Source organism: Oncorhynchus mykiss, chromosome 25, assembly GCF_013265735.2.
Source record: "Oncorhynchus mykiss isolate Arlee chromosome 25, USDA_OmykA_1.1, whole genome shotgun sequence".
In the NCBI taxonomy this organism is placed as follows: Eukaryota; Metazoa; Chordata; class Actinopteri; order Salmoniformes; family Salmonidae; genus Oncorhynchus; species Oncorhynchus mykiss.
Window position 1 is genome coordinate 42,371,551 of NC_048589.1, and position 24,034 is coordinate 42,395,584.

At 45.3% G+C, this 24,034-nt stretch overlaps 1 protein-coding gene across 5 annotated transcripts in view; it reads left to right on the forward strand.

The window, feature by feature from the left end:
* The window catches only part of LOC110504277 (alpha-actinin-1), a 133,297-nt gene that overhangs the window by 86,805 nt on the left and 22,458 nt on the right, over positions 1–24,034 (forward strand). For 3 of the 5 annotated variants that reach the window (XM_036962561.1, XM_036962557.1, XM_036962559.1), the window contains exons 6-16: positions 735–813; positions 3,485–3,566; positions 4,747–4,832; positions 14,199–14,291; positions 15,302–15,427; positions 15,631–15,735; positions 17,387–17,534; positions 19,290–19,440; positions 19,826–19,934; positions 23,029–23,169; positions 23,731–23,913. In XM_036962561.1, the coding sequence (XP_036818456.1) occupies positions 735–813; positions 3,485–3,566; positions 4,747–4,832; positions 14,199–14,291; positions 15,302–15,427; positions 15,631–15,735; positions 17,387–17,534; positions 19,290–19,440; positions 19,826–19,934; positions 23,029–23,169; positions 23,731–23,913 (1,303 nt within the window). Of the gene's footprint in view, positions 1–734; positions 814–3,484; positions 3,567–4,746; positions 4,833–6,796; positions 6,883–14,198; positions 14,292–15,301; positions 15,428–15,630; positions 15,736–17,386; positions 17,535–19,289; positions 19,441–19,825; positions 19,935–23,028; positions 23,170–23,730; positions 23,914–24,034 lie in introns of all 5 variants that reach the window. The other 2 variants (XM_036962558.1, XM_036962560.1) reach the window with 1 other exon arrangement.

Here is a 24,034-nt window from a genome sequence, read left to right on the forward strand (position 1 = left end):
GGGTGCAATTTGGGACGCACACAAGGCCTCTGCTAGAGGTTTTACAGGCAGTGTGATTCAGCCTCGGAGTCAGGACTGGTGTTCATAAGATGGAGGACAATAATTGAACAGAGAAGGGGGAGGAGGGGGAGGAGAGGAGAGGACTCAGAGGCTGGTCAGACCCGGCTCTATGAACACCAGTCCTGACTCCGAGGCTGGTCAGACCCGGCTCTATGAACACCAGTCCTGACTCCGAGGCTGGTCAGACCCGGCTCTATGAACACCAGTCCTGACTCCGAGGCTGGTCAGGCCCGGCTCTATGAACACCAGTCCTGACTCCGAGGCTGGTCAGACCCGGCTCTATGAACACCAGTCCTGACTCCGAGGCTGGTCAGACCCGGCTCTATGAACACCAGTCCTGACTCCGAGGGTGGTCAGACCAACAATGTGTTCTGTGATGTGCATCAGAGTGTTAGAGCTCGTTGTTGTTTTAATGAGGACCTGATGGCACATGAATGTAGCTCATCTATCAGTCCACATAGGGTAGATTATCTGCCATGGCAATGCCTTCTGGAAGGATGGACAGGGAGAGAAGGTCAAAGTGAATTTAAATAGTGTGTAGGTTTAGGGATTCCTCAGTGCTGCTCTATAGTATATGCTCCATGGTTTGGTGTGTTATGATTCATTCTAATGTTCTCTTATATCTCTCTCTCTGTCTCTGTCTCTCTCTCTCCCTCTCTTTGTCTCTCTCTCAGCTGGAAAGATGGGTTGGGATTCTGTGCTCTCATACACAGACACCGTCCAGAGCTCATTGACTATGGCAAGCTGCGCAAGGTGAGGCTACTGCTACTGTTTTACCTTAGCAGTCTTTCCACCACTAATGCAAATCACGTCTAACGAGGTGGAAATGATCCTCTATCTGTTTTTCCTCTCGCTTAATAACACGTCTGTATCGGGTCACAAGGCCAGAAACAGATGCAGATATGGGAGGCAGATGGAGGCAGATGTAGGCAGATGCAGACATGGGAGGCAGATGCAGACATGGGAGGCAGATGGAGGCAGATGCAGACATGGCAGGCAGATGGATGCAGACATGGCAGGCAGATGGAGGCAGATGGACTCTTTGATATTGATTGTAATCCAAAAGGCATTAGGTAAGAGAATGGTTGTGGACGGGCAGAAGGTCAAAACCAGTTCAGAGTTCAGGAGGTACCGAAGGGCAGGCAGGTTCGAGGTCAGGGCAGGCAGACAGGTCAGGCAGGTGGGTATAGAGTCCAGAAACAGGCAAGGGTCAAAAGGAGGACGAGCAAAAGAGAGAATAGAAGAAGCAGGAGCGCGGGGAAAAACACGCTGGTTGACAGGGATAAATACACTGGTACAGAGAGACAGGAAACACAGGGATAAATACACTGGTACAGAGAGACAGGAAACACAGGGATAAATACACTGGTACAGAGAGACAGGAAACACAGGGATAAATACACTGGTACAGAGAGACAGGAAACACAGGGATAAATACACTGGTACAGAGAGACAGGAAACACAGGGATAAATACACTGGAACAGAGAGACAGGAAACACAGGGATAAATACACTGGCACAGAGAGACAGGAAACACAGGGATAAATACACTGGCACAGAGAGACAGGAAACACAGGGATAAATACACTGGCACAGAGAGACAGGAAACACAGGGATAAATACACTGATACAGAGAGACAGGAAACACAGGGATAAATACACTGGGACAGAGAGACAGGAAACACAGGGATAAATACACTGGGACAGAGAGACAGGAAACACAGGGATAAATACACTGGTACAGAGAGACAGGAAACACAGGGATAAATACACTGGTACAGAGAGACAGGAAACACAGGGATAAATACACTGGTACAGAGAGACAGGAAACACAGGGATAAATACACTGGTACAGAGAGACAGGAAACACAGGGATAAATACACTGGTACAGAGAGACAGGAAACACAGGGATAAATACACTGGTACAGAGAGACAGGAAACACAGGGATAAATACACTGGTACAGAGAGACAGGAAACACAGGGATAAATACACTGGTACAGAGAGACAGGAAACACAGGGATAAATACACTGGTACAGAGAGACAGGAAACACAGGGATAAATACACTGGTACAGAGAGACAGGAAACACAGGGATAAATACACTGGTACAGAGAGACAGGAAACACAGGGATAAATACACTGGTACAGAGAGACAGGAAACACAGGGATAAATACACTGGTACAGAGAGACAGGAAACACAGGGATAAATACACTGGCACAGAGAGACAGGAAACACAGGGATAAATACACTGGCACAGAGAGACAGGAAACACAGGGATAAATACACTGATACAGAGAGACAGGAAACACAGGGATAAATACACTGGGACAGAGAGACAGGAAACACAGGGATAAATACACTGGGACAGAGAGACAGGAAACACAGGGATAAATACACTGGTACAGAGAGACAGGAAACACAGGGATAAATACACTGGTACAGAGAGACAGGAAACACAGGGATAAATACACTGGTACAGAGAGACAGGAAACACAGGGATAAATACACTGGTACAGAGAGACAGGAAACACAGGGATAAATACACTGGTACAGAGAGACAGGAAACACAGGGATAAATACACTGGTACAGAGAGACAGGAAACACAGGGATAAATACACTGGTACAGAGAGACAGGAAACACAGGGATAAATACACTGGTACAGAGAGACAGGAAACACAGGGATAAATACACTGGTACAGAGAGACAGGAAACACAGGGATAAATACACTGGTACAGAGAGACAGGAAACACAGGGATAAATACACTGGTACAGAGAGACAGGAAACACAGGGATAAATACACTGGTACAGAGAGACAGGAAACACAGGGATAAATACACTGGTACAGAGAGACAGGAAACACAGGGATAAATACACTGTTACAGAGAGACAGGAAACACAGGGATAAATACACTGGGGAAAATAAGCGACACCTGTAAGGGGTGGAGACAATCACAGGAACAGGTGAAACAGATCAGGGTGTGACAGTATGTGTACCGGTCTGTGTACCTGTCTCTCTACCTGTCTGTCTGCCTACATGTCTACCTGTCTGTCTGCCTACATGTCTGTCTGTCCCTCTACCTGTCTGCCTACATGTCTGTCTGTCCCTTTACCTGTCTGTCTACCTGTCTCTCCGTCTGTCTGTCTGTCTGTCCCTCTACCTGTCTGTACCACAGGTAGGTAGGTAGGTGGACGGACGGGAGGGCGGACTGTCTGTCTGTATTCCTCCTCCTCTCTCCTGTAGGATGACCCCTGACCTCTATCGCTCTGTCTCTCCTCTCACCTGTAGGATGACCCCTGACCTCTATCTCTGTCTCTCCTCTCTCCTGTAGGATGACCCCTGACCTCTATCTCTGTCTCTCCTCTCTCCTGTAGGATGACCCCTGACCTCTATCTCTGTCTCTCCACTCTCCTGTAGGATGACCCCATGACTAACCTGAACACAGCCTTCGACGTGGCAGAGAAGTACCTGGACATTCCCAAGATGTTGGACGCTGAGGGTAAGACCAGGAGGGTCAAGGGTTAAGGAAGTGTTTCCCAAACCTGGTCCTGGGGACCCAACCCGTTTATTATTTGAATCGGGTGTTAGTGCTAGGGCCAAAACGAACATGTCCTTTAGGTCCCCAGAACCAGGATGAAGAAACACTGGGCTAAGCAGACAGAAGTGGAGACTGACATTCATTAAAAATGACCTTAACAGTGTTGTTTGGTGTTTAACTAGATACAAATGCAGCTGGCACCCTATTCCCTATTAAGTGCACTACTTTTGACCAGCTTTGGTGAAAAGTAGTGCACTATATAGGGAATAGGGATGCTACCATTGTCTTTTTTTTCAGTGGTATTTGTTTATACCAAGACATTTTGACCCCACAGAGGTTGTCTGGTACTCTCATTTTTCAGGAAGCTGAACAGAGGAATACAGTCAGATGACAGACTGCTCTCTCTATTCCGTTCCTCTTGCCTTGTCCCAGTGTCTCTGGCTATCTCTGTACATAAATATACATGTCATAGAGGGTTAGAGAGAGAGTGTGTGTGTTTGTGTGCGAGTGCGTGCGTGCGTGTGCACGTGCACGTCTGTGTTTGCGTGCGAGTGCATTTTTTTCTAGAATTTTCCCTAGATTAGCACCCTGTCTGGAGTTACCCAAAGTGGAGTTTTTCTTCCTGGATATTATTATCCTGTTTATCAAGCTGTCATCGTGTTATCGTGGGGTGGAGGTTCTTTACCATAGAGTTGGATAGAGCAGGAGGTCTAAAAAAAAAAAAGAAATGGGGGGGGGGGGGGGGGGGGGGCCGGGTACCCCCCCCCCCCCGGGGTATTATTGTGTGTAGACCAGTGACACAAAATCTAATCTTAAAACATTTTAAATTCAGGCTGTAGCACAATGTGGGAAAAGTCAAGAGGGCGTGTGAATACTTTCTGAAGGCTCTGCTGTCACTGAAGCTATTATTGCAAAGATCCGCCCTCTATTTCAACTCTATGGTCTTGACTCATTTTGTCTGTTGTGTGTTGAACCTGTCCAGAAGTAGTATACTGTATATAGAGAATAGGGTGTGTTTACCATTCACCCCCAGTCTTTACGACATGTCATTTATCTGTTGTTTAACATGATCATTACCATACCCCCTTCTCCCTCTCCTCGTTCCTCCACCCCCCCCCCCATCCACCCTTTCTCTCCACAGACATCGTAGGCACGGCCCGCCCAGATGAAAAGGCCATCATGACCTACGTGTCTAGCTTCTACCACGCATTCTCTGGCGCTCAGAAGGTATCCCAGGATGCAACGCTCCCCTCTCCTCCTCACCTCATCCTCCTCCTCACCTCTCATCCTCCTCCTCACCTCTCATCCTCCTCCTCACCTCTCCCTCCTCCTCCTCTCCTCCTCACCACCTCCTGGTTGTTCGGTTCCTGCTCCTCTATCTGTCCTCTAACACTAACCATATTCTCTCTCTGCAGCTGCACCGCCCCACAACAGGGGGGAACCGCTCACGCTCTTCCTCCTCTCTCTCCGTATTGGTTCACAGTTTCACACTTTCCAAATGCATGATGGGAAAATAAATAGTCTATCTCTGTTGCTATAACAGGCACCAGTCAGACAGACCAGTCTACCACAACTAACTCAACTCCTAGTACACAACTAACTCAACTCCTAGTACACAACTAACTCAACTCCTAGCACACAACTAGCTCAACTCCTAGCACACAACTAACTCAACTCCTAGTACACAACTAACTCAACTCCTAGCACAGAACTAGCTCAACTCCTAGCACACAACTAACTCAACTCCTAGCACACAACTAACTCAACATGTAATTGTTTGATTGGATTCATTACTTTATGTAGTGAGGGAGGGAGGGTGGGGGGGAAGGATGCTCCTTAACCTCAACTACCGCCAATGTGTACTTGGTCACCTTTGAGTTGAATGGGTCATGTTTTCATTGGATCTCTCTCCATCTGGTTCTGCAGTGGTTGATCTCTTATCTGATACCATCTGGTTCTGCAGTGGTTGATCTCTTATGTGAAACCATCTGGTTCTGCAGTGGTTGATCTCTTATCTGATACCATCTGGTTCTGCAGTGGTTGATCTCTTATCTGATACCATCTGGTTCTGCAGTGGTTGATCTCCTATCTGATACCATCTGGTTCTACAGTGGTTGATCTCTTATCTGATACCATCTGGTTCTACAGTGGTTGATCTTGTGTAGTTATATAAGGACCAGAACTAGAGAAGAAGAAGAGTTGTGTAGTTATATAAGGACCAGAACTAGAGAAGAAGAAGAGTTGTGTAGTTATATAAGGACCAGAACTAAAGAAGAAGAGTTGTGTAGTTATATAAGGACCAGAACTAGAGAAGAAGAGTTGTGTAGTTATATAAGGACCAGAACTATAGAAGAAGAGTTGTGTAGTTATATAAGGACCAGAACTAGAGAAGAGTTGTGTAGTTATATAAGGACCAGAACTAGAGAAGAAGAGTTGTGTAGCTATATAAGGACCAGAACTAGAGAAGAAGAAGAAGAGTTGTGTAGTTATATAAGGACTAATTTCACTGGAGAGGTCCAGAACTAAAGAGCACATTGCAGCAGCCAGGCAGCAGAGAGACCAGCTGTGTTTAAAAGACAGAGTGGGAAAAAATATTCTCTCTATTTATAATTGGAAGAGAGGATTCAGACACTGCCTGCCTTTTATTATGGCATGTAGAAGAAGGGGAAAAATGGGGTCAAGATCAAGAGTATGAGCAGTATATAGTGAACCTCACGTAGCTCAGATTACTGTATAAAGAAGGCTACATCAAACAAATTCACACTATCAACAAGTATGATGAATACAGTCAGAAATATTACTAAATGTGGACGAGCCAACTCCTACCCACCTGTTTAGTGGTGCCACCAGGAATACTAGCCATTGGGACTATAACAGCTAAACCGCCAATAGAATCCAAACAGACAGATAAACTAACAAACCAACCAACCTGATCAGACTGGTGCCTGTTGTCTCCTCTCTCCCTGGTGTCTGACAACCTGGTCAGACTGGTGGTGCCTGTTGTCTCCTCTCTCCCTGGTGTCTGACAACCTGGTCAGACTGGTGGTGCCTGTTGTCTCCTCTCTCCCTGGTGTCTGACAACCTGGTCAGACTGGTGCCTGTTGGCTCACACTTTTACTCTGCGCTTCTCTCTTTTTTTTCCATCTCTCCTTCCCTCTCCCCTTCTCCTCCTCCCTTTGTTCCCTGGGCAGACATCGTTAGCACGTTGAGGCCGGATGAGAAGGCCATCATGACTTATGTGTCGTGTTACTACCACGCTTTCTCAGGCAAGCAGAAGGTACAGTACCACAGTGTTACTACCAGGCCTTCTCAGGCAAGCAGAAGGTGTGCGCCTCCCTCTAGTCTCTAGTCCTTCTAGACCACTAGAGAGCATAATAGGCCTGTACCACTAGACCATAATAGTCCTATACTACTAGAGAGCATAATAGTCCTATACCACTAGAGACCATAATAGTCCTGTACCACTAGAGACCATAATAGTCCTATACCACTAGAGACCATAATAGTCCTATACCACTAGAGACCATAATAGTCCTGTACCACTAGAGACCATAATAGTCCTGTACCACTAGAGACCATAATAGTCCTGTACTACTAGAGACCATAATAGTCATATACAACTACACCACTAGACCATAGTCCTATACCACTACACCACCAGTCAATAGTCCTATACCACTAGACCACCATACCATAGTCCTATACCACTAGACCACCATACCATAGTCCTATACCACTAGACCACTATACCATAGTCCTATACCACTATACTATACCATAGTCCTATACCACTAGACCACCATACCATAGTCCTATACCACTAGACCACTATACCATAGTCCTATACCACTAGACCACCATACCATAGTCCTATACCACTAGACCACTATACCATAGTCCTATACCACTAGACCACCATACCATAGTCCTATACCACTAGACCACTATACCATAGTCCTATACCACTATACTATACCATAGTCCTATACCACTAGAGCACCATACCATAGTCCTATACCACTATACCACTATATCATAGTCCTATACAACTATACCATAGTCCTATACCACTAGACACCTATACCATAGTCCTATACCACTAGACCACCATACCATAGACCTATACCACTAGACCACCATACCATGGTCCTATACCACTAGACCACCATACCATGGTCCTATACCACTACACCACCATACCATAGTCCTATACCACCATACAATAGTCCTATACCACCATACCATAGTCCTATACCACTAGACCGCCATACCATGGTCCTATACCATAGTCCTATACCACTATACCATAGTCCTATATACCACCATACCATAGTCCTATACCACTACACCACCATACCATAGTCCTATACCACTAGACCACCATAACATAGTCCTATACCACTACACCACCATACCATAGTCCTATACCACTACACCACCATACCATAGTCCTATACCACTAGACCACCATACCATAGTCCTTTACCACTATACTATACCATAGTCCTATACCACTAGACCACCATACCATAGTCCTATACCACTAGACCGCTATACCATAGTCCTATACCACTATACCGTAGGCCTATACCATAGTCCTATACCACTATACCATAGTCCTATACCACTATACCATAGACCTATACCATAGTCCTATACCACTATACCATAGCCCAATACCACTATACCATAGTCCTATACCACTAGACCACCATACCATGGTCCTATACCATAGTCCTATACCACTATACCATAGTCCTATATACCACCATACCATAGTCCTATACCACTACACCACCATACCATAGTCCTATACCACTAGACCACCATAACATAGTCCTATACCACTACACCACCATACCATAGACCTATACCACTACACCACCATACCATAGTCCTATACCACTAGACCACCATACCATAGTCCTTTACCACTATAATATACCATAGTCCTATACCACTAGACCACCATACCATAGTCCTATACCACTAGACCACTATACCATAGTCCTATACCACTAGACCATAGGCCTATACCATAGTCCTATACCACTATACCATAGTCCTATACCACTATACCATAGACCTATACCATAGTCCTATACCACTATACCATAGCCCTATACCACTATACAATAGTCCTATACCACTAGACCACCATACCATATTCCTATACCACTATACCATAGTCCTAAACCACTATACCACAGTCCTATACCACTACACCACCATACCATAGTCCTATACCACTAGACCACTATACCATAGTCCTATACCACTAGACCACCATACCATAGTCCTATACCACTAGACCACTATACCATAGTCCTATACGCCTATACCACCATACCATAGTCCTATACCACTAGACCACCATACCATAGTCCTATACCACTAGACCACCAGACCATAGTCCTATACCACCATACCATAGTCCTATACCACTATACCACCATACCATAGCCCTATACCACTACACCACCATACCATAGTCCTATACCACTACACCACCATACCATAGTCCTATACCACCATACCATAGTCATATACCACTAGACCACCATACCATAGTCATATACCACTAGACCACCATACCATAGTCCTATACCACTAGACCACCATACCATAGTCCTATACCACTATACCACTATACCATAGTCATATACCACTAGACCATAGTCCTATACCACTAGACCACCATACCATAGTCCTATACCACTAGACCACCATACCATAGTCCTATACCACTATACCACCATACCATAGTCCTATACCACCATACCATAGTCCTATACCACCATACCATAGTCCTATACCACTAGACCACTATACCATAGGCCTATACCACTATACTATACCATAGTCCTATACCACTAGACCACCATACCATAGTCCTATACCACTAGACCACTATACCATAGTCCTATACCACTATACTATACCATAGTCCTATACCACTAGACCACCATACCATAGTCCTATACCACTATATCATAGTCCTATACCACTATACCATAGGCCTATACCACTAGACACCTATACCATAGTCCTATACCACTAGACCACCATACCATAGTCCTATACCACTAGACCACTATACCATAGTCCTATACCACTATACTATACCATAGTCCTATACCACTAGACACCTATACCATAGTCCTATACCACTAGACCACCATACCATAGACCTATACCACTAGACCGCCATACCATAGACCTATACCACTAGACCGCGATACCATAGTCCTATACCACTAGACCACCATACCATGGTCCTATACCACTACACCACCATACCATAGTCCTATACCACCATACCATAGTCCTATACCACTAGACACCTATACCATAGTCCTATACCACTAGACCACCATACCATAGACCTATACCACTAGACCGCCATACCATAGACCTATACCACTAGACCGCCATACCATAGGCCTATACCACTAGACCACCATACCATGGTCCTATACCACTACACCACCATACCATGGTCCTATACCACCATACCATAGTCCTATATACCACCATACCATAGTCCTATACCACTACACCACCAAACCATAGTCCTATACCACTACACCACCATACCATGGTCCTATACCATAGTCATATACCACTATACCATAGTCATATACCACTATACCATAGTCCTATATACCACTATTCCATAGTCCTATACCACTATACCATAGTCCTATATACCACTATAGTCCTATACCACTAGACCACCATACCCTAGTCCTATACCCCTACACCACCATACCATAGTCCTATACCACCATACTATAGGGATCACGCTGTTTGTATGTGGCTTCTATGGAAGTGAAATGTGTTCGCGTGTGATCAGGGGTGTGTTCATTCCGCCGACTCTATTGAAAAACATTGAATCTCCTCAATGACAGGCCATGGATCAGCATGGTACCTGAGTGTCCTCAATCATGGATCAGCATGGTACCTGAGTGTCCTCAATCATGGATCAGCATGGTACCTGAGTGTCCTCAATAACAGGCCATGGATCAGCATAGTACCTGAGTGTCCTCAATCATGGATCAGCATGGTACCTGAGTGTTCTCAACCATGGATCAGCTTAGTACCTGAGTGTCCTCAATGACAGGCCATGGATCAGCATGGTACCTCAGTGTCCTCAATCATGTATCAGCATGGTACCTGAGTGTCCTCAACCATGGATCAGCATGGTACCTGAGTGTTCTCAATCATGGATCAGCATGGTACCTGAGTGTCCTCAATCATGGATCAGCATGGTACCTGAGTGTTCTCAATCATGGATCAGCATGATACCTGAGTGTCCTCAATCATGGATCAGCATGGTACCTGAGTGTCCTCAATCATGGATCAGCATGGTACCTGAGTGTTCTCAATCATGGATCAGCATGATACCTGAGTGTCCTCAATCATGGATCAGCATGGTACCTGAGTGTCCTCAATGACAGGCCATGGATCAGCATAGTACCTGAGTGTCCTCAATCATGGATCAGCATGGTACCTGAGTGTTCTCAACCATGGATCAGCATGGTACCTGAGTGTCCTCAATGACAGGCCATGGATCAGCATGGTACCGGAGTGTCCTCAATGACAGGCCATGGATCAGCATGGTACCTGAGTGTCCTCAATGACAGGCCATGGATCAGCATGGTACCTGAGTGTCCTCAATGACAGGCCATGGATCAGCATGGTACCTGAGTGTCCTCAATCATGGATCAGCATGGTACCTGAGTGTCCTCAATAACGGATCAGCATGGTACCTGAGTGTCCTCAATGACAGGCCATGGATCAGCATGGTACCTCAGTGTCCTCAATCATGGATCAGCATGGTACCTGATTGTCCTCAATGACAGGCCATGGATCAGCATGGTACCTGAGTGTCCTCAATCATGGATCAGCATGGTACCTGAGTGTCCTCAATGACAGGCCATGGATCAGCATGGTACCTGAGTGTCCTCAATGACAGGTCATGGATCAGCATGGTACCTGATTGTCCACAACCATGGATCAGCATGGTACCTGAGTGTCCTCAATCATGGATCAGCATGGTACCTGAGTGTCCTCAATGACAGGCCATGGATCAGCATGGTACCTGAGTGTCCTCAATGACAGGCCATGGATCAGCATGGTACCTGAGTGTCCTCAATCATGGATCAGCATGGCGTCGGAGCCGGTGTAGTATTATTCAATCTTAGTCCTATATTTATGTTATTCCTGTTTGATGGTTTATTTCAGGGCATAGCAGGATTTCTTATAAGCGTCTGGGTTAGAGGCCCGCTCCTTGAAAGCGGAAGCTCTACCCTTTAGCTCAGTGCGGATATTGCCGGTAATCCATGGCTTCTGGTTGGGTTATGTTCGTACGGTCACTGTGGGGACAACGTCATCGGAAATAGTTGTAAATGATCCACAACATAGGGTCTGCTGCTAGTAGCTACCAAGTAACAAAATGACCCATACATATAGCGTTAACATAGTATACCATAATACGTTTATAAACCAACAAAAAAAGTATCAAAATTCAGAAATGAACAGGCTACGTGAGAAAAAGAGATACAATTGAATATGTGCTACGTTATCCAAAGGCCCTTGCGTATGATGTTGATGTCAGGCTTGCACGTGAGTGTCAATCATTTAAGTCCATATGATCGAAACTTAAGTCTTCATATAAAGTAGTCCCGATGCTTCTCGGTGGTGCAGGATGAATGGACAAGGTCCCGATGCTTCTCGGTGGTGGAGGATGAATGGACAAGGTCCCGATGCTTCTCGGTGGTGCAGGATGAATGGACAAGGTCCCGATGCTTCTCGGTGGTGCAGGATGAATGGACAAGGTCCCGATGCTTCTCGGTGGTGCAGGAAGAATGAACAAGGTCCCGATGCTTCTCGGTGGTGCAGGATGAATGAACAAGGTCCCGATGCTTCTCGGTGGTGCAGGAAGAATGAACCAGGTCCCGGTGCTTCTCGGTGGTGCAGGAAGAATGAACAAGGTCCCGATGCTTCTCGGTGGTGCAGGAAGAATGAACAAGGTCCCGGTGTGTCCGTTGACATGGAGCTGAACATCTTCACTTGGCATTTTACAAGGTTTTATGTAATCCAATGGAAGCGAATTATCAACATAACAAAAATGAACTTAAACATGAAGTCCAACGTTGAACGGACGGAGCTATCTCGCCTGTCATATAGAAGAAACTGAGCTAACTGATGAGCACATACAGGCTACAAATAATATAAGGAAACTTAAGCTGTTATGCTAGCTGCCATATTATTCACTTAGCTGTTATGCTAGCTGCCATATTATTCACTTAGCTGTTATGCTAGCTGCCATATTATTCACTTAGCTGTTATGCTAGCTGCCATATTATTCACTTAGCTGTTATGCTAGCTGCCATATTATTCACTTAGCTGTTATGCTAGCTGCCATATTATTCACTTAGCTGTTATGCTAGCTGCCATATTATTCACTTAGCTGTTATGCTAGCTGCCATATTATTCACTTAGCTGTTATGCTAGCTGCCATATTATTCACTTAGCTGTTATGCTAGCTGCAGTACTACAGTAGCAGCTAATACATTAGCTAATGTTAGTTAGCTTGCCAACAGTCACTTACTCGAAGGTGGTTTAATTTTCCGTAGTCCAGAGTGGTGGTAAACTTGACAGCGGCAACATGACTAGGAAGAAGATTCACGCTGTATGCCACGGATGAACGCCTCGCCTTGAGACGGAGATTCAAACCCGTGTGACCGTCCATTGTAAGTCAGCTGTAGTTTAGCTGGGAAGGCTATTCCATAGGCAATGTTGAGGGACCTGGCGTTTGACCCCATCGTAGACGTTGGAGGAGAGGGGTGGCCGGAAGGAGCCGGAAGCAGATGGGCTCTTTCAATGCGTAGGGGGTCCGGAAAGTTGTCCATGCCTAATGCCTCGGGAAGGCATCTCTGGAGAAATGCAACTGCGTCACCATTTTCCACTTTTTCGGATAGATTAACCAGTCTCAAATTTGACCTGTGGTGAATCTTGAGCGAGTTTAGTTTTGAAGTAAGATCCGCCACCTGTTTTTCCAACTTTTCGGGGGAGAGTTAGATATCTAGACAGAGAGGGGGAGAGTTAGATATCTAGACAGAGAGGGGGAGAGTTAGATATCTAGACAGAGAGGGGGAGAGTTAGATATCTAGACAGAGAGGGGGAGAGTTAGATATCTAGACAGAGAGGGGGAGAGTTAGATATCTAGACAGAGAGGGGGAGAGTTAGATATCTAGACAGAGAGGGGGAGAGTTAGATATCTAGACAGAGAGGGGGAGAGAGAGAGTTAGATTTCTAGACAGAGAGGGGGAGAGGGAGAGTTAGATATCTGGAGAGAGGGGAAGAGTTAGACATCTAGAGAGAGGGGGAGAGAGTTAGATATCTAGAGAGAGAGTTAGATATCTAGAGAGGGAGAGAGAGTTAGATATCTAGAGAGAGGTTCGGCCAAGAGAGTTAGATATCTAGAGAGGGAGAGTGATAGATATCAACCATGACTGACAACACGGTAACAGTTCCCATGGCGATGATAGAATGTATTCACCATATTCCTTCCTGTTCCTCCCCCAGGCGGAGACTGCAGCCAATCGGATCTGCAAGGTGTTGGCTGTCAACCAGGAGAATGAGCAGCTGATGGAGGACTACGAGAAGCTGGCTAGTGATGTAAGCACCACACCCCTCCTCTGTCCCCCTCCCCCCATAATCAAATCAATTAAAATGTTATTTGTCACATGCGCCCCAATACAACAGGTGTAGACCTTGTTGTAAACAGTGAAATGTTTACTTTCAGGCCCTTAACCAACAATGCTTTAAGAAGTTTTAAGAAAAAAAAGGGCTAAGTAAAATATAGATAAGTAAAACATTTTAAATATAAGTAACAAATAATTAAACAGCACCAGTAAAATAACATTGTGGAGGCTATATACAGGGGGTACCAGTACAGAGTCAATGTGGAGGCTATATACAGGGGGTACCGGTACAGAGTCAATGTGGAGGCTATACACAGGGGATACCGGTACAGAGTCAATGTGGAGGCTATATACAGGGGGTACCAGTACAGAGTCAATGTGGAGGCTATATACAGGGGGTACCGGTACAGAGTCAATGTGGAGGCTATACACAGGGGATACCGGTACAGAGTCAATGTGGAGGCTATATACAGGTGGTATATAGACTAACAACAAATGAACAGTAGGCAGAATTGTGCTTGTTGAATTAGCTTCCTACATTCACACTACTATATGTATTAGTCATTCACTATTAGTAACAAAAAAGTATCTCTCTCTCGCTCTTTCCATTCCTTTTTCTCATTGTGCTAACCTCACCTGCTCTACCTTTACTGTTCCTCTATACCTGCCCTGCCTGTCCCTCGTCACCTCTTACCCCTACTCCTTACCATCTACTCTCTCCTCCTGTTCCTTTCTCCCTCCTCTCCTCCAATTCTCCCTCTCCTTCTGTCCCTCGTCACCTCTTACCCCCTACTCCTTACCATCTACTCTCTCCTCCTGTTCCTTTCTCCCTCCTCCAATTCTCCCTCTCCTTCTGTCCCTCGTCACCTCTTACCCCTACTCCTTACCATCTACTCTCTCCTCCTGTTCCTTTCTCCCTCCTCTTCTCCAATTCTCCCTCTATGCCTCTCCTCTTCCACCCCCCCCCCCCCCCCCCCCCCATAGCTCCTGGAGTGGATCCGTCGCACCATCCCGTGGCTGGAGAACCGTGCTCCAGAGAACACCATGCAGGCGATGCAGCAGAAGCTGGAGGACTTCAGGGACTATCGACGTCAACACAAGCCCCCCAAGGTTCTACACCCGCTTGTTATAATAACTGTCACTAATTCCTTTTATGAATCAGGGCTCCCTTGTTAACAGAGACATCGGTGTCAATGGGACTTCCCTGAATAGGTTTAATAATAACACGAACTATGTATGTATGCATGTGTGACTCAAGTCATTTTTGGATGGAAACGTCTGCTAAGTGGCGACTATAATTGCGATATTAAAAGGTCCAGGAGAAGTGTCAGCTGGAGATCAACTTCAACACCCTGCAGACCAAGCTGAGACTCAGCAACAGACCTGCCTTCATGCCCTCCGAGGGGAAGATGGTGTCGGTAGGTAGCCTACAGTATGAAGTACACTACACACACACCTCTCTATTTCTCTGTTTCTTTCTCTCACTCAATTCAATTTAAGGTGCTTTATTGGGAAATGGGAAACGCATGTTAAATTTGCCCAAAGCGAAGTGAAGTAGATAATAAACACAAGTGAAATAAACAATAAAACAGTAACAGGAAACATTACACTGACAGAAGTTTCAAATGTCACATTATGTCAATATACAGTGTTGTAGCGATGTGTAAATAGGACAAATAAATAAATATAGGTTGTATTTACAAATGGTGTTTGTCCTATACTGGTTACAAATCTTGCTGCTGTGATGCACACTGTGGTATTTCACCCAGTAGATATGGGAGTTAATCAAAATTGGATTTGTTTTCAAATTTTTTGTGTGTCTTTGTAGTCTGAGGGAAATATGTGTCTCTAATATGGTCATACATTGGGCAGGAGGTTAGGAAGTGCAGCTCAGTTTCCACCTCATTTTGTGGGCAGTGTGCACATAGCCTGTCTTCTCTTGAGAGCCATGTCTGTCTACGGCGGCCTTTCTCAATAGCAAGGCTATGCTCACTGAGTCGGTACATAGTCAAAGATTTCCTTAAGTTGGGTCAGTCACAGTGGTCAGGTATTCTGCCACTGTGTACTCTATGTTTAGGGCCAAATAGCATCCTAGTTTGCTCTGTTTTTTTTGTAAATTCTTTCCAATGTGTCAAGTAATTATCTTTTTGTTTTCTCATGATTTCTCTCTCTCTCGCTCTTTCTCTCTCATCACGCCCTCTGTTTAAGTCAGTTGCTATTTACACAGCACATTCGAGGAGATCAGCATCGGCTTTAGCAAGACGCTACTCAGATTCCCTGAATCTCAATCACAAAACGAGCAGCTACACTGAACACAAATATAAACGCAACATGTAAAGTGTTGGTTCCATGTTTCATGAGCTGAAATAAAAGATCCCAGAAATGTTCCATACGCACACAAAAAGCGTATTTCTCTCAAGTTTTGAGCCCAAATTTGTTTTACATCCCTGTTAGTGAGCATTTCTCCTTTGCCAAGATAATCCATCCACCTGACAGGTGTGGCCTATCAAGAAGCTGATTAAACAGCATGATCATCACACAGGTGGACCTTGTGCTGGGGACAATAACTCTAAAATGTGCAGTTTTGTCACACAACACAATGCCACAGATGTCTCAAGTTTTGAGGGAGGATGCAATTGTCACGCTGACTGCAGGAATGTCCACCAGAGCTGTTGCCAGAGAATTGTATGTTCATTTCTCTACCATAAGCCGCTCAACCAACGTCATTTTAGAGAATTTGGCAGTACGTCCAACCGGCCTCACAGCCACAGACCACGTGTAACCACGACAGCCCAGGACCTCCACATCCGGCTTCTTCACCTGTGGGATCATCTGAGAACAGCCACCCGGTCAGCTAATGAAACTGTGGGATCGTCTGAGAACAGCCACCCGGTCAGCTGATGAAACTGTGGGTTTGCATGAAGAACTTCAGTTGTGCAAACAATCCAGCCTGAAGCCTCGTTACCATCGGGACTTTAAATCAGCCCCCCCCCTCGGACACGGCTGGAATTGGACTGTTGATTGGTGACTGTAAGCTGAACCTATATGTTAGTTGTTGTATTTGTGCAGGACGTCTCTAACGCCTGGGGCGGTCTAGAAGGGGCGGAGAAGGGTTATGAGGAGTGGCTCCTCAACGAGATACGCCGGCTGGAGAGACTCGACCACCTGGCCGAGAAGTTTCGTCAGAAAGCAGCCATCCACGAAACCTGGACTGAAGGTACCAGAACCATGAAACAGAAACCACATCTGTTTCCGTTTGACCATTTTTTTTGAAGCTAGTATTATAAGTGACTTAATTGTAAACTGTATTGTTGGTTAAAAAAAACTATTTGGGCTGAGATCCCACTAACGGGATCGATATGACAACAGCCAGTGAAAAGTGCAGGGCGCCAAAATTAAAAACAACAGAAATCCCATAATTACAATTCCTCAAACATACAAGTATTTTACACCATTTTAAAGATACACTTCTTGTTAATCCCACCGCAGTGTCCGATTTCAAAAAGGCTTTACGACGAAAGCAAACCAAACGATTATGTTAGGTCAGAGCCAAGTCACAGAAAAACAGCCATTTTTCCAGCCGAAGAGGAGTCACAAAAAGCAGAAATAGAGAAAAAATTAATCACTAACCTTTGATGATTTTCATCAGATGACACTTATAGGACTTCATGTTACACAATACATGTATGTTTTGTTCGATAAAGTTCATATTTATATCCAGAAATCTCAGTATATATTGGCGTGTTAAGTTCAGTAGTTCCAAAACATCCTGTGATTCTGCAGAGAGCCACGTCAATTTACAGAAATACTCATAATAAACATTGATAAAAGATACAACTATTATGCACGGAATTATAGATACACTTCTCCTTAATGCAACCGCTGTGTCAGATTTTTAAAAAGCTTTATCGAAAAAGCACACCATGCAATAATCTGAGTACAGCGCTCAGACAACAAATCAAGCCAAACAGATATCCGCCATGTTGTGTCAACAGAAGTCAGAAATAGCATTATAAATATTCACTTACCTTTGATCTTCATCAGAATGCACTCCCAGGAATCCCAGTTCCACAATAAATGTTTGTTTTGTTCGATATCGTCCATCATTTATGTCTAAATATCTCCTTTTTGTTCGCGCGTTTAGCCCAGTAAGCCAAATTCATGACGTGCGAAAAGTTCCGTTACAGTCCATAGTAACATGTCAAACGATGTATAGAATCAATCTTTAGGATGTTTTTAACATAAATCTTCAATAATGTTCCAACCGGAGAATTCCTTTGTCTTCAGAAATGCAATGGAACTCAAGCTAACTCTCACGTGAACACGCGTGGCCAGCTCGTGGCTCTCTAGCAGACCTCTGACTCATTCAGCTCCCATTCCCCTTCCTTCACAGTAGAAGCATCAAACAAGGTTCTAAAGACTGTTGACATCTAGTAGAAGCCTTGGGAAGTGCAATTTGACCCCATAGACACTGTGCATTCGATAGGGAATGAGTTGAAAACTACAAACCTCAGATTTCCCACTTCCTGGTTGGATTTTTTTCTCAGGTTTTCGCCTGCCATATGAGTTATGTTATACTCACAGACATCATTCAAACAGTTTTAGAAACTTCAGAGTGTTTTATATCCAAATCTACTAATAATATGCATATATTAGCAACAGGGCCTGAGTAGCAGACAGTTTACTCTGGGCAACTTATTCAGCCAAGCTACTCAATACTGCCCCCAGCCATAACAAGTTAAGGGCTTGTCAAGTCAACATTTCACTGTAAGGTCTATACATGTTTTATTCAGCACACGTGACAAATAACGATTTGATTCGTTACCCAGAAATGATTGGATCACTGTGTGCAGCACCTTTAAATATGTATCATGTCCTCTGTAATCTGTTTTTGTTCAACATACATTCTGTATTCGTGTATTTACTGTGTATACATTTTCCAGCGATGTCTGTGGTGTGTCTCCCCCTGCAGGTAAGGAGGTGATGCTGCAGGCGCGGGACTTTGAGACGGCTTCTCTGTCTGAGATCAAGGCTCTGTTGAAGAAACACGAGGCCTTCGAGAGCGACCTGGCCGCGCACCAGGACCGCGTAGAGCAGATAGCTGCCATCGCTCAGGAGTTAAAGTAAGGAGGGAGGAGGAATGGAGGGAGGAGGAATGGAGGGAGGAGGAATGGAGGGAGGAGGAATGGAGGGAGGAGGAATGGAGGGAGGAGGAATGGAGGGAGGAGGAATGGAGGGAAGAGGGATGGAGGGAAGAGGGATGGAGGAAAGATGGATGGATGAAGGAGGGAGGAAGGGAGGGATTGGGGGAGTGGAGGGAAGAGGGATGGAGGGAGGGGGGAAGGGAGGGATTGGGAGAGGGGGGGGATGGAGGAAGGAGTGGAGGGAAGAGGGAGGGATGGGAGGGATGGATCTGTTTTGATTGAAGTTCCTCCACTATCTTTACAATATGGCTGCTATAACATAACATTGACCTGCTCTGTCTCGTACCCCTGTCTCGTTCCTCAGTGAGCTGGACTACTATGACTCCCCCAGTGTGAACGCTCGCTGCCAGAACATCTGTGACCAATGGGATGCCCTGGGAGCCTTGACTCAGAAACGCAGCGAGGCTCTGCAGGTACAGTAGGAGGGGCTTAGTGGGGCGGGGCTCTGCAGGTACAGTAGGAGGGGCTTAGTGGGGCGAGGCTCTGCAGGTACAGTAGGAGGGGCTTAGTGGGACGGGGCTCTGCAGGTACAATAGGAGGGGCTTAGTGGGGAGAGGTTCTGCAGGAACAGTAGGAGGGGCTTAGTGGGGAGTGGTTCAACAGGTACAGTAGGAGGGGCTTAGTGGGGAATGGTCCAGCAGGTGCAGTTCGAGGGGCTTAGTGGGGCAGAGCTCTGCAGGTACAGTAGGACGGGCTTAGTGGGGCAGAGCTCTGCAGGTACAGTAGGAGGGGCTTATTGGGGCGGGGCTCTGCAGGTATAGTAGGAGGGGCTTAGTGGGGCGGGGCTCTGCAGGTACAGTAGGAGGGGCTTAGTGGGGCGGGGCTCTGCAGGTACAGTAGGAGGGGCTTAGTGGGGCAGGGCTCTGCAGGTACAGTAGGAAAAGCTTAGTGGGGCGGGGCTCTGCAGGTACAGTAGGAGGGGCTTAGTGGGGCGGGGCTCTGCAGGTACAGTAGGAAAAGCTTAGTGGGGAGGGGCTCTGCAGGTACAGTAGGAGGGGCTTAACAGGGTGTGTCTCTGTAGGTAGGATGGGCTTAGTGGGCGTGGTCTACAGGGAGGAGGTGCTTAGTGAGTAGTGGTCCTTTAAGTAGGAGGAGCTTATCATAGAGCATGGACATGTAATTACTCGAAGGGACGAAGCCCAAGCCTCTGAGACCTCGGAACGTTCACTTGAATGGGAATTTATTTCTATGGGGCAGACAGGAAGCACTGTCCTTCACAGGAAAGAGACAGTCCATTACTGATGTATACTGTATATGTCAGGGATAAAAGCTCATGTTCTCTACATTACCTTGGAAACAAGGGACGACGCAGGAGCCGAGTCCCTTTGCAGAGTCCATTTTTCTCCAAGGTAATGTACAAAACTGAGGAGTTTATCCCACTTATACCATGCCACACTTATACATGCTTGAAGACATGGCTAAAGGTCAATCAGATTTGTGAACATGGTCCCTAGCTGTGTGTTGCCGCTTTCCATGTTGTCTGTTGTCTGTAGCTTGTGAGGTGTGGAAACACGTCGTTACTTTTATGAATTTTATCTTGCTGCTTTTTGTTTTATGTTGCTCTGTCTGTATGCTACGTCTTGCTTGTCCTATGTTGCTCTGTCTGTATGCTACGTCTTGCTTGTCCTATGCTGCTATTGTCTATATTGTAATTGTTTTTAATAACCTGCCCAGGGACTGCGGTTGACTCCGGCTGGCTAAAACCGGCACTTTTACTGAAACGTTGATTAATGTGCACTGTCCCTGTAAAAATAAAAATAAACTCAAACTCAAACCACCGTTTCCAAAGAAAACACATATTTACTGGTATGAATACTTTTTTTTTTGGTTTATATTTTTTTGTTAAGTGAATCCATACTTTCTCATCTTTTGGGTGCTAGAGATGCGACCCAGTCGCTCGTTCTTCAAGTCCCGTCGCCATGCTCGCAGCTGCTCAAACTATAAACGTTGGGAGGGGAGCGAGGACGTTCATGTTCATCACTCACCACGTTAGGTCATCAGATGCTACAAAACAATATGTCTCTGCAAAAAAAACTAAATCATCTTAAGTTTTTCCTTGTTGGACCTCCATCGATAATGTAGCCTATTTCAGTTTGTGTAGTTGTTGGTTTAGTACGTTCTCCATGTGTAGTCGTTGGTTTAGTACAGTCTATATGTGTAGTTGTTGGTGTAGTACAGTCTCCATGTGTAGTTGTTGGTGTAGTACAGTCTGTGTAGTTGTTGGTTTAGTACAGTCTCTGTGTAGTCGTTGGTTTAGTACGGTCTCCATGTGTAGTTGTTGGTTTAGTACGGTCTCCATGTGTAGTTGTTGGTTTAGTACAGTCTCTGTGTAGTCGTTGGTTTAGTACAGTCTATATGTGTAGTTGTTGGTGTAGTACAGTCTCCATGTGTAGTTGTTGGTGTAGTACAGTCTCCATGTGTAGTTGTTGGTGTAGTACAGTCTATATGTGTAGTTGTTGGTTTAGTACAGTCTATATGTGTAGTTGTTGGTGTAGTACAGTCTCCATGTGTAGTACAGTCTCCATGTGTAGTACAGTCTCCATGTGTAGTACAGTCTCCATGTGTAGTACAGTCTATGTGTAGTTGTTGGTTTAGTACAGTCTCTATGTGTAGTTGTTGGTGTAGTACAGTCTATGTGTAGTTGTTGGTGTAGTACAGTCTCCATGTGTAGTTGTTGGTGTAGTACAGTCTCCATGTGTAGTTGTTGGTGTAGTACAGTCTCTATGTGTAGTTGTTGGTTTAGTACAGTCTATATGTGTAGTTGTTGGTGTAGTACAGTCTATGTGTAGTTGTTGGTGTAGTACAGTCTCCATGTGTAGTTGTTGGTGTAGTACAGTCTCCATGTGTAGTTGTTGGTGTAGTACAGTCTCTATGTGTAGTTGTTGGTGTAGTACAGTCTATGTGTAGTTGTTGGTGTAGTACAGTCTCCATGTGTAGTTGTTGGTGTAGTACAGTCTCCATGTGTAGTTGTTGGTGTAGTACAGTCTCCATGTGTAGTTGTTGGTGTAGTACAGTCTCCATGTGTAGTTGTTGGTGTAGTACAGTCTCCATGTGTAGTTGTTGGTGTAGTACAGTCTCTATGTGTAGTTGTTGGTGCAGTACAGTCTATGTGTAGTTGTTGGTGTATATCAGTCTCTATGTGTAGGCACATATTGCGTCATGATTGCAAGTGATTTCCAAATGTCCCCATATGGTTCCTGGTTTTAATATCCCTTCTAAAACGCCCTTCTAGCCAATCAGAAATTAGTATTCAACAATGCTGTGATAGAAATATATATGAATGCGATCAATTAGATGGTCAATTAATGGTCAATTAGATGGTCAATTAGATGGTCAATTAGATGGTCAATTAGATGGTCAATTAGATGGTCAATTAGATGGTCAATTAGATGCTCAATTCAGTTTGATGGTCCATAGGTTCCGTGCTTAATATGAGCCAGAACTGCTCATACGCTCATGCACTCATACACTCTTTTTCCTCTGTGTTTCCTCGTGGGAAACCGACAGAGAACTGAGAAGCTTCTGGAGACCATAGACCAGTTGTATCTGGAGTTTGCCAAGCGAGCTGCTCCGTTCAACAACTGGATGGAGGGAGCCATGGAGGATCTGCAGGACACCTTCATAGTTCACACCATAGAGGAGATACAGGTTAGTACTGTAGAGGGGCACACACACATACATAAACACATACACACACATATAAACACACACACACACACACACACACATAAACACACACACATACAGATAAACACACACACACACACACACATAAACACACATAAACACAAGCACACACATAAGCACATACACACACACACACACACACACAAACAGACGCACATACATACACACAAACATGTCCTGCTACGCACACACTGTACGTCTCACTTCCCAGCCGACAGAGATAGTGACCTTGTCCTTGAGACGCACTCCCTGTTCTCTCCCAAATCTCTAGTCAGGTCGGCACCGAGCTCAGACAGGCTGTGTTTAAAATACCATAAAGACATATTGTTTTACCCTCATTCTGACAACACATTTATTGATTATGATTTCATACATTCTAATCAATTCCATACAATTAATACGTTTCAGGGTGGAATATTCTAAACATTCAATTGACAGACAATTCTCACCTATCACACACACACACACACACACACACACACATTTGATTGTGTGTGTGCGTGTGTCTTCGTCCGTTTGCAGGGTCTGAGTACAGCCCACGAGCAGTTTAAAGCCACTCTCCCTGATGCGGATAAGGAACGCGGTGCCATCCTGGGAATCCACAATGAGATCGCCAAGATAGTGGCCACCTATCATGTGAACATGGCTGGTACCAACCCTTACACCACCATCAACCCTCAGGACATCAACGCCAAGTGGGACAAGGTGTGGGACAGGGTGTGGGACAGGGTGTGGGACAAGGTGTGGGACAGGCAACACGTACAGGAGAACAACACTAAGTGTATGGGACAGGGTGTGGGACAGGGTGTGGGACAAGGTGTGGGAC